General features: G+C 34.2%; 1 protein-coding gene and 1 long non-coding RNA gene across 2 annotated transcripts; one reads left to right on the forward strand and one right to left on the reverse strand.

The window, feature by feature from the left end:
• Positions 1 to 442: 442 nt before the first annotated feature.
• On the forward strand, positions 443 to 2,414 carry LOC111207961. The gene is made up of 2 exons (XR_007325887.1): positions 443 to 1,727; positions 1,804 to 2,414. It is a non-coding gene; the product is annotated as an uncharacterized LOC111207961 (long non-coding RNA).
• LOC106445620 lies at positions 2,168 to 7,687 on the reverse strand. Its single transcript, XM_013887207.3, has 15 exons — positions 7,359 to 7,687; positions 6,615 to 7,017; positions 6,351 to 6,528; positions 6,131 to 6,270; positions 5,213 to 5,951; positions 4,948 to 5,048; positions 4,704 to 4,848; positions 4,544 to 4,612; positions 4,414 to 4,459; positions 3,841 to 4,301; positions 3,544 to 3,623; positions 3,297 to 3,432; positions 2,865 to 3,057; positions 2,694 to 2,776; positions 2,168 to 2,608 (listed from the first exon to the last, which is right to left on the reverse strand). Exons 1-15 carry the CDS (start codon positions 7,456 to 7,458, stop codon positions 2,486 to 2,488), a joined length of 2,997 nt encoding a protein of 998 aa, XP_013742661.1. The 5' UTR covers positions 7,459 to 7,687; the 3' UTR covers positions 2,168 to 2,485.
• Positions 7,688 to 11,029: the final 3,342 nt, after the last annotated feature.

Raw genomic sequence — 11,029 nt, forward strand, 5'->3', positions numbered from 1 at the left:
AGTCTATTCCCAGCTCCTAAGATGATAAAAGTGCTAACAAATGTGTGAAGGATAAGCATAAGCTTTTAATGATTCCATAGCTTCTAAGCGGGGTATTACTCAATACTTTTCATGGTCAATCACCTAATGAGTGTGAAATGGGGCCGTTTCTAGGAGAATGAATGCAAGGCTATATTCTCTAAGTTCACTCATGAAAACCAGGAATAGTTCAGGGCCACAATGAACACAATAGAGAACTAAGTTCTACGAGAAAATGAAGCTGCGTTATGCCTGTTGTCTCGGTTTACATAAAACACCGGTTGGTTCAAGACATCATGTTCACCTTCTGGTAAAGTAAACCCGACAGATATTAACTATGAGTGGTTCAAGGCTTAAAAATGCCACCAACTCAAACACAGTGAATTTTTCGCAAACACTCTCGATAAGTCTGTCTAGTCTAATCATGATTAGAATAAGTATAGTTTTTCTTTAGAGTCTATCGAGTCTGCATTTAGTCTGCATATGTTTTAGAAGAGTCATTTCTATTCATGTGGGGGATTGTTGGGCCTAATTATTAAGCCTAATGGCTCAAATAATATATGGCAAAATGTGAAAATGAAATGGGCCTATGGGTTCTTACAAAAAGCCTTGTTGGCTTTAATGAAATGAAGTTAACAACATCCCACATTGGTTGGGAGAGTTGATTTTGAGGAGTATATATATGTCTTCATGACATGAGAGGAAAAAACAACTCAGAGGAAGAGAGAGCTCCCCACGCGCGCACCGCCGCCGCCGTCCGGCCGGCTCGGCGTGGCTTGGGCTTGGGCTTGGGCTTGGGTGGAGGGCCTTTGGCCCGATAAGAACTATTCTTTTTGGACCAAGTTAAGCTCAACGTTTTGCCAGTTATTTCGGGAAAAAACAACATACAATTTTATTTAAAACGACAAGTAGTTTGTCTAAAAAATAAAAAAACGTCATGCATGTTATCCTCTCGAAAATTTAAAACGAGATAAGAGAGAGTCTTGAGGAAGAAGTTTCGGAACTCAACTTCCCTCGATCTCCGCGAGATTCTCGCCCACGTGCAGCAGCTGTTGCGGGAAGTGGGTCTTCTCCGGCTCTTTAAAATATCGTCTCTCCTCTTCCTTCATTTCAGAATTTTTTTTTCCTGATCGAAATCCAACAGCAAAAAATCCCTCTGCGTAAGTCTATATTGCGAGAGTGTTTCGTAGAGTTTATAGTTCGATAGGGCGATCACGAGTGAGGCGTGATTCGTCTGCCATGGTTGTATCCTGGGACTCTATATTCGTACAGTCCCGTCTCACTAACGGAGCGAATATTTTGAGTTAAGGAAAGAGATCATATCTCGCCTCCATGTCTATTTGCGAATACGGTTTCTTATCGTCCTCGTATTCGTTTTTATATATTCGTCTATTTCCTTAACTTCGCTTTTATTATATCGTTTACATCGGTCCGGTTTTCCGGCTTTTACAGGTTTAGCTGTCAAGATGGCTCCGCTCGCGCTTTTTAGACCTAACGTGGATGAGATCTCTCTTCTCTCCATCGACACAAGTACGTTAAAGCCGGTAAGTCTCTCTCTGGCTATATGGTGTAATCTCAATGAGACTTAAAGAAGTAAAAAGAGTGAAGCAGGAGGATACATGGTTGGATTCGCAGGCTCGAAATACGCAATAAGATCTTATCCTGTAAAGGTCGCAGATGGAAGCAACACAATAACAGATCTCACACTTGTAATGAATAACCCTTAAACCCTGTTGGAAACAATCAACATTGAAATAGAGAACTGAGTCGTTATATGTATGGTAGGTAATGGAGTTTCAGAAGGGAGTGCTGCAGAATCTGTTCTGGAAGAGCTTTGGATGCGAATCATGCAAAGGAGCATCTTCTTCTGTGTGTCTGAATCTGAACGGGACGGATTGCGGTCCCAACAGAAAAGTGCAAAGCTAGTGGAGGCGAAGCTAATTGCAACATCCAAATTCATGTGGCGTTTTCAGGGACAGACAAGAACCTCGAGTCATTTAACTCTTGGTACGACGTTAACAATCCGAGGCAGTACTCGCTTACCGCCCTCTATGCAAATGCTGTAAATTCTTTGAGTGGAAGACATTTGTAAGAGAGAGAGAGAGGCACATTGTAATGCAACAGCTGCTATGTAACTGAGGTTCCTAAATAGGTCTTTTGAACTTTCATGTCTTAACAATGATGAAGCAAATAACTTACACCTCCCAAGTTTGCAGACAAAAACAACATATCAATAAGATAAATGCAAAAGAAAGAAACACACAAAAGGTTTATATACAGAACCCTTCTGTCATTGTTGTAAACAAAACCCCGCAAATTGATGTTTTATACACAAGGAAGAATATTTAAAAGAACCCCAAAAAAGCACTAAAAAGAAAAAGAGAATCAAAATGTAACAAAGAGAAAGATGAGCAACTGGTTCAAGTCAATCATAGGCTACCTCCCTCATTATAAACATGGTGCTCTATTACTCTGACCGAACGTTCGAGTTCTCCCTTATGTCTCTCAGAAGATCTTTCAGCTCCGGGAATACCGTTCGGAGTAGCAGCTCCAGTATTGCAAATGTTAGTTGCTTTATGCATACGTTTGACTGCAGTTAATGATTCACGTGTCAAGCCAAAATGATGGATGAGTCAATCCTAATTAAACCCCTTACTCTGAAAAAGAAGACTAACCTGAGTGAAATAGAAGATGTCTCTTGCGCATCTCCTGTACTGATTGTGCCCTACCAAGCTCACCAAGGCTGTTGGAGCCCCATCTGATAATACATCAAGTGTTGAGGCTACTTCCAATGAGACTTAAAACTAACTAGAGGAGTTAATCTGAGGAGAGCCTAAGATACTCACCGAAAAGGAATTTCTTGATTTCACTAGCCCTACGTGAAGCTTCGAATTGCTGCTCAAAGGAACTGGGTTTAACCTCCTTCATACCACCAAGTTGGCCTGCGATTTGGAAAGCATTATCACTAGGGTCGGTCCTATCCGATGCCTCTTGACCGTCACCCACTCTGGTAAAGAACACGCCATTTGGCCAAAGAAGCTGCAGAGAAAACTCAAATACGATTATTACAAGCATCACAAATTGGAGATATCACTCCATTAATACTATTTTTTCCTCTGCTTTCTTACATCAACCAAAGTAAACTAAGCATCTTTGGATACTATCCTACTTGAGTTGTAACAGATTTCAACGAATGTTCAAATATGATATCGGATCTCATAAGCAGGTGAAGATTCAGTTTACTTGTGAAAAAGATAAGGGAAAAACTTAAATCTTACATCTTGAGCCCAACGTATTCCATGAGCTACTGTGTCTTCATTCCGCAGCCAGCACACTTCCCTCAGGAGCCAGTCATCCACAGCATCTTCCATAACTAGCTGTAATATTTGCTTTGATATCCAGAAAACTTGCCTCCTATAGTAAAATACCATTTTAAGATTATTCAAAAATAAAAAAAAGCCATGTCAAATAGAACAACACGATCTACAAACAGATAACATCAGAAAGAATAACTACTTGTCTCACCTTAACCAGCCTCTTCTATTCAACTGAAACACTTTATCGACTAGGTTCAAAATCGGCACACTGACATTGGGAGGATTCCACTGAAAATAAAAATCAGAGGATAAGTATTCCCAAGTTTCAAAATCAGAAGATGCCAAAAGAACTAGCACTTTAAATCTCTTCGGTAATAGGTTTCACTAAGCATAGTTAAATTCTTGGTGCAGTGATCAGATTGGGTCATTTGGCTTATGTATGTCTGTCATCAAGAAAAATTGTAGACTGTGCAAGAGAGACACTAAAGGACCATTTATGATGTACCTCAGGTACGCCAGTAGGACTATGAGCCACACTTGTGGATGGATCGGCATGCTGCGAATCGCTGAACCCTCTTACTTCAGATTTTGCTTTATAATCATTTTCCTTATTAAAGGGCATATTCTCAGGCTCTCCAAGACGTCTAACCACTCTTGGTGGGAAACACTTAGAGTCCAATTCATTATCTGAGTGCCACCCATTAGCTTCTGAAACAAGTCTACCTTCCCCTTGGGTATTTTCTCCAAGTTTGTCAATGTCTTCATTATCGGAAATGCTGCTGTGCATTGATTCGGTTGCAGTTTCCTTAGCGAGCTGAGTGTTTATGTCATGTACACTCCAGGAGAGATGGCGCGCAGGAACTTGATCATTTTCTTCAAGTGGAGATCCTACAACCTTGCGCATAAGGCCACCCGAGACCCCTTTAAACTGGCGTACAATATCGTCCATGGCATCATCAACATTAACTGCTCAATTCCAAAAAGAGTATATTGGCAAAGTAAAGCAACACAGGTAAACAATAACCACTTCTCTATTCATTCTGTTCATTGTTTTTGAAGCTACATATTGACAAAATACCTGCAAGAGTTTTCATCACCGATGAAGACTTTCCAAATGAATAGTTCTACAAAACGAAAACGGCAATGATCAGATCATCTATTCAAATGGGATCTGAAAGCAATAAAAGGTATTGCACTTAGGTCCTCACTTTTGAGGACTCCCTTAGAAAATCCCAAACTTCATATTGTTCAGCAACATTAGCTATAGACAAGAGATCCTGCAGAAAAGAGAAAAATGGCCTAATAAGAAAATGATGATGGTAATTATGCCTTTTTTTTTTTTAAATAGCCAAGGGGATAAAATAATACTTGTAGGTACTTGTCCAGCTGAATACAGCGGCGATGAACAAAAGCATCTTCGGTGCTTGATGAGAATATACGCTTGGGGGGCAACTGTAAATTGTAATTCGGGATTTCTTTGAGTTGGCGATGCAACCGCTCGAAATTACTGTATCTGAAGGGAAGAAAACAAGCAATGACAAAGTCAATATCAAAAGCTAGTGATATGAGTAACTAGTCCAATGATGTGCACAAGAAATGATGAGAAAATAACCTTCTCTTAACAAACCAAGTTTTGTTTTCCGTATCTGTCACCGCAATAGAATATACTGCAAATGATTTTGATGACAGCTTCTCAAAATAAGCTCCAAGAACCTGCAGCGACACAGACATAAGATATAATCTTCTGAGAGCTCTTCAACACAAAAGAAATAGTTATAAATTGCAAAACACATACACAAAACGGAAAAGGTTGTTCAAGTGCATGTCTGTCGCACACAAACAAAAAACAAGAGAGTAATACAGAGCCAAGAGCTTACCCGACATTTCAGCTTTGAGCACTGCTGACTCTCTTTGTGAAGAACGATGTTTGGAGATTTACTATCACATGTATGATTCTCATTGTGCTTGATGTAAGCACTGGTGTAGAAATCTGTGATAAGAGGCCCCTCACCGACTCCTAATAGTGCCAGCCTCGTTTCAGGTTGTAAAAGATCCGACGTACTATTAGATCTCTTAAGTCTATTCTTATTCCCATCAGAAGGAGGTTCATTTCTAACACCAACCTCATACATGTGGCGCCCTCCTTCACATGAAGCTGTTCTACTAATATCCTCCTCGATTTGCACTAGTGAGTGCTTATCAACGCTAACTCTAGGGGGCAAATGTACCACTGCTTTTTCTTCTGTACCAGTAGTAGTACTAACCGAAGAACCCGTTTTCAGAGATTTTTTGTGCTCTTTCTTTTTGTAGTTTCTTCCTTTAGTCCACATGTTTTCGAGGTTTTCGGGAGTAAGAACCTCGGTTCTCCTTTGCGTTGCGACCTCTAGCATCCGGGCCCAATCACCAGAGTGCTGTTGAATGCGCAGTTCAGGATGTCTTTCATCGTCTACGGATGGTGTTTCCTGCTCATTAACTTTTGCCAAATTCATACTTTTTGCTTGGCTATCGGAGGCTGACAATGAGGCAGAGTAAACACTCTGTTCTTCCCCAGAAAACTGCTCAAAGTTTCCCTCTTTAATAATATTGATAATGATCTCAAGCACTTCGTTGATACGCCTGGGGAAATATGGAAACTTAATTAGCATCTCTACTTTAGACAAACTGAAAGCAGCGTCTAAAGTATAGCTTCCATTGGATATATTTATCTGAAACTCTGAAAGCATAAGTTGTTCCTCGCTAGTTTGTATTATAAAACACCAATAACATTCTGGAAGACAGATAGGTAGAGAACTTACTCGGGGGCTGCTAAATTCAAAAGAGGTTGAACTACCAAGCAAGTAACAATCTCCCTAGCGATCGTTCGAACAAGAGGGCACTGAGCTTCTCGTGGTCTGAGAACCACAGATAATATGCCAGCGACTATTTTCTGAAGAACCTGTAAGAAAAACAAAGAGAACGTTCAGGTAAAACTGAAAACGCCACTGCCTAGTTTTCATCAGAGCTATCCCCTCATACCTTGTACTCACTCTCAGGTGAAATGAGTGCAGGATAAAGTTCCCCAGAAGCCATAAGATGGTATTTCAATCTTTCATCTCTCTCTTCAGATGACAATGTCTTCATAACATCAGTACCAATAGCAGCGTGATTTCTTCTAAAAATCTCCAAATGATCACCTATCAGATCAACTATATCCCTGCATAATCAGGCATTTGATATTTCATCATCATCCAAATCAAAACTCAAGAACTTTGATGGCGGAATAGGACTAAAAGACGGCACCTAGTTAGCAGGTCGACGATATTGATCTCTTTAACCCTTACTGAAATTTCACCAAGAGCATCCATGATAACTCCACGGATGAGTTCAGGGGCCTCTTTATCAGGCGTGATCAAAGAGTACCACAAATTTATAACGAAGTCATTAAGGATCTTGTCGATAAAATCATTGATGGCAGCATCCACAACAGGGGAGTCGATTTTCTTCTTCCACCTAGGAGGTGGTGGGGTAGAGGAAAGACGAGGATCGTTCAAGGAGAGCTGCTTCTTGTCGGGATAAGACAACCTGCTCTGTCTTGGATCTGGCATAACTTTCCATCTGAACTCAATCTGATTAAGAAGAATCCGAAGAGCGCCAAGAATGAGGATTGCCATTGGCAAATTCATCCACATAGACTTGCTCGTATCTGCATGAGAGAGAACAAGAGAACGGCAATGAGCAAAAAAACATCTATAATGATTAAAAATCAATGCAAAACATGAACACAGTAAACAAACATATCATCTATCAAGTGAAGTGGGTTTCTGAGTTCCAAAATGATCTTAAAGACATCCTAATTCCACACGCAATTTTGCAGCTTCAGGACATATCAAACTGATGCTGACCACAGAACGATACAAATACAGAATCTCTTGTCTGAAACTAGAAATCGTGATCATCCAAATCCAATTTTGCAGCTTCACAACATATCAAACTGTAATTTTAACCAATAGTGTCTGAAACTAGAAAGGTCTGAAATTGACGTACGGGTCAAGAAGTAGGTGACGGAGAAGATGCACAAGGCCCACCATACGGTCCGTATTTTGGCTTCCTCGATCAGATCCTGTATAGTCTCCATCGCCTTCATCGCAGCCGCACAAATTCGATCGCTATTAAGAAAAGGGAGGATTTCTTGAACCCTAGCTGCTTACTGTAGCCCGAAAAGGGAGAAGGTCGTCGAGATTTGGATCAATTACTGATGATCGAACATGGTGGATTCTTCCTTTCTTCTTCTTTATTTTTTTCTTCTTTTACTTTTTGGGCATTGTTTTTTTTTTTATTAGACTGCGGAGACGAGACAATTTCTCCGGACACATCAACAAAGGTAATGCGGTGTCGTTTGCTCTCGGATGCAAGTGCTATAGTTTACAACACATATTTTTAACTCTTTCCCAAACGTCTTTTCTCTTTTCTTTTCTTTTTCGAATTTTTTTTTTTTTTTTTGTCAACTTCGGGCCACAACGGGCCGGCCTGTTAGCCCATTAACCCCATGAAGGGGAGGCTCCTTCCATTGGAGCAGAGGAGGGATTGAACCCTTGATGCCAAGGTGAACTTTGTCACAAGGCATGGCCACTGGGCCATGACCATCTCGGCTTTCTTTTTCGAATTTAGAATCAAAAAATTGAATGAATCCCCTACATTATTTATGAACTGATTTTTCTAAAAATTGTTATTTAAATGCTCAAATTATGTTTGAGTTTTTCTGGGAGTAAATACGTAGGTTTACTAACCAATAACAGTTTGTCACTACATATTCAATTTTTCTTCTTAAAAAGAAACAAAATAATAAGAATTTACCAAGTTGTATTATGTTTTTAAAATATAAAGGTTAAAATAAATAAATAAAATAGTAGTAACTGCCAAAAATAGAAACTTTTTTTAACACAAGATATGAGTCTGTTGCGTTGCAACGATTTTTGTTTGATGTTTTAATTTAATAAAAACCATAAATAATAAATCATTTTATTATAGTATTATGATTGTTTTTTGCATATGTTGTTTGAGAATTATTTTATAATGATTGTTTTTTGCATATGTTGTTTGAGAATTATTTTATAATTAAAACCCGTTTTCACACATAATTTCAAGTTAATATTTTTATTTTATAATCATGGTGCATAGATGAGTTATTATAAACTTTATACTAAGGATTAGAGAAAATACTATACATGAACACAATCCCGACTAAGAAATGAAAAATAAAAATGAAAGTTAAATACACTAATCGAATCAATGACAACATTATACATGTTCTTATGTACTAATTTAATATTTTATTAAATAAGTCTTTAAAATTTTATTTTGCTAGGATTTTTTTAAAAAGGAAAACATTCTATTTTATAAATCTCCTTTTTATTTACAATAAAAAAATAAAAAATAATATTAAATACTCTTTTACAATTTTGTGTAAGATTTTAGAAAAGGTAAATTACTGTCATATAACCTATTACAATTATCTGCTCTTTAGAATTTCAGAAAAAATATATTGCTATCAAATAATTATTTTTAGTTATTAATAAATATTTTTAAAGTTGTTAATTTTACAATTCGTATCAATCCTAATTTTACACTTCTTTTGTTAATTAAATAAATTTTAGTATCATGTTGATCATCAAACACTCTCTTAAAAATAGTATCAAATAAATTTTTACAATTCTCTTTTGAGTAGGACTTAAAAATATTATACAATTTTTTTTTGTTTATCAAATATTCTTTTACAGTTTTGTAGGATTTTAGAAAAGGAAATTAATATTCCATAATCTTTTACAATTATATTTTTTCTAGGATTTAAAAAAAAACAAATTCTATCATATAACTATTTCCAGTTAATATTAACTATTTTTAAAAGTTTCAATTTTTAAAATTAGTTTTTTCAATATCATTAATATTTTTACATTTTTTCTTGTTAATTGAATAATTGTTACTATCATGTTTATCATTAAATTTTTGAAGTAAAAATTATTATTAAATAAAATTTTACAATTTTTTCTGGACACGATTTTTTTTTAAAAAAGAAAAAATTCTTAATTGGTTAAGATTATAAAAGAATTTTCTTTTAGAAACCTCTTTTATTTAAGATTTTTGGTAAATAAGAAGTTATTTTCACATAATATGGAACTTTTTATTGACACATTCACCATCTAATTTTTTAATTGACACATATCACAATCATATCAAGTGAAATATTTGAAGTTAATTTTGGTTTATATTTTTTAACACAAAATTATTAAAAAGTAAAATTAGTTAATTAGAAGAAAAATAAGATTACTTTTAAGTTTTTATTTTATTTGGACTTTTAAAAAAGAAATTAATTATTTTATTTATTTTAGATTTTTATACAACTATCTTACTTTTAATAGAAAAATTATGTTTAATTATTTATATATTTGGTCTTATACATACAAACACATATTTATCATATAAGTTAAAAGTTATACTAGCATCATAAGATGTAATAAGGATAATAAAAAGTGGAGTTGTATCAAGAAATTAAAAAATATATTCAGGTAATATTTTTCAAGTAAATACTATTGTGTTTTGTAAAAATAATATGTGGAATCTTAAACCTAAATATAGATGCGAAATATTTGTATTTTCTTTTTTTTGTCATAATTTTTTAACATACAATTATCGATTAAAAAAGAAAGTTATTTACTTATAAGAAAATAATAAGAGTACTTTTACAATTTTCTTTTGATTATGCTTTTTAAAAAAGTAATATGATTTATTTTAAAGTTAGTTTATCTTCATGTTTTTATTAAATAATTTATTATACTTGTAAGATTTTACAATTCGTTTTTGTTTAACATTTTTTTCTTAAAAGTTAATGTTTATCTTTTATAATTCTCTATCTTAGTATCTCTTAAAACAAATATTATAATGAAAAATAATAATAATAATAATAATAATAATAATAATAATAATAATAATAATAATAATAATAATAATAATAATAAGACTATTAAATAATATTTATAATTAATTTTTAAGAAAAATCATTTTTATTATTTTAGTATATATTTTTCTATTATGATATAGTTTAACACATATCAAAATTTTAAATATATAACTACCATGTATCACAATCATTTTAGTTAGCAATTTTGAAGAACTAAGTTCAATATAATCTTTTATAATTATATTTTCATTAAAAGTTTAGAAAAAAAAATTATATTAAATAAATTGTTTTCAAATCTATTTTTAGGATTTTGAAAAAGGAAAATTTCTAAAAACAATTACTACTAAATATTTGTTAAAATCATTTTTACTATTAAATAATTTTTAAAAGTAGTTTTTTTTTTAATTTCGTTTTTATTATCTTATTATATATATTTTTAATCATTATATATTTAAACACATGTCACAATATTAGAAGGAAAATAATTATCAAATAATCTTTTGCAATTATCTTTTGATTATGATTTGAAAAAAGGAGAATTACTATTAAATAATATATATAATAAGATTTTTAATAAAATTCGTTTTTTGTTAATATCTTAGTATATATATTTTTAATTATGAAATAGATTAACACATGTCACAATCTTATTATATAATTGTTATGTGTCGCGATCATGTTAATTAACAACTTTGAAGAACCAAGCTTTATATAATAAGATTGTTAACCCCAACATCAAACCACAAAATCCTCTAAACAC

The sequence above is a fragment of the Brassica napus genome, chromosome C7 (assembly GCF_020379485.1).
Source record: "Brassica napus cultivar Da-Ae chromosome C7, Da-Ae, whole genome shotgun sequence".
NCBI lineage: Eukaryota > Viridiplantae > Streptophyta > Magnoliopsida > Brassicales > Brassicaceae > Brassica > Brassica napus.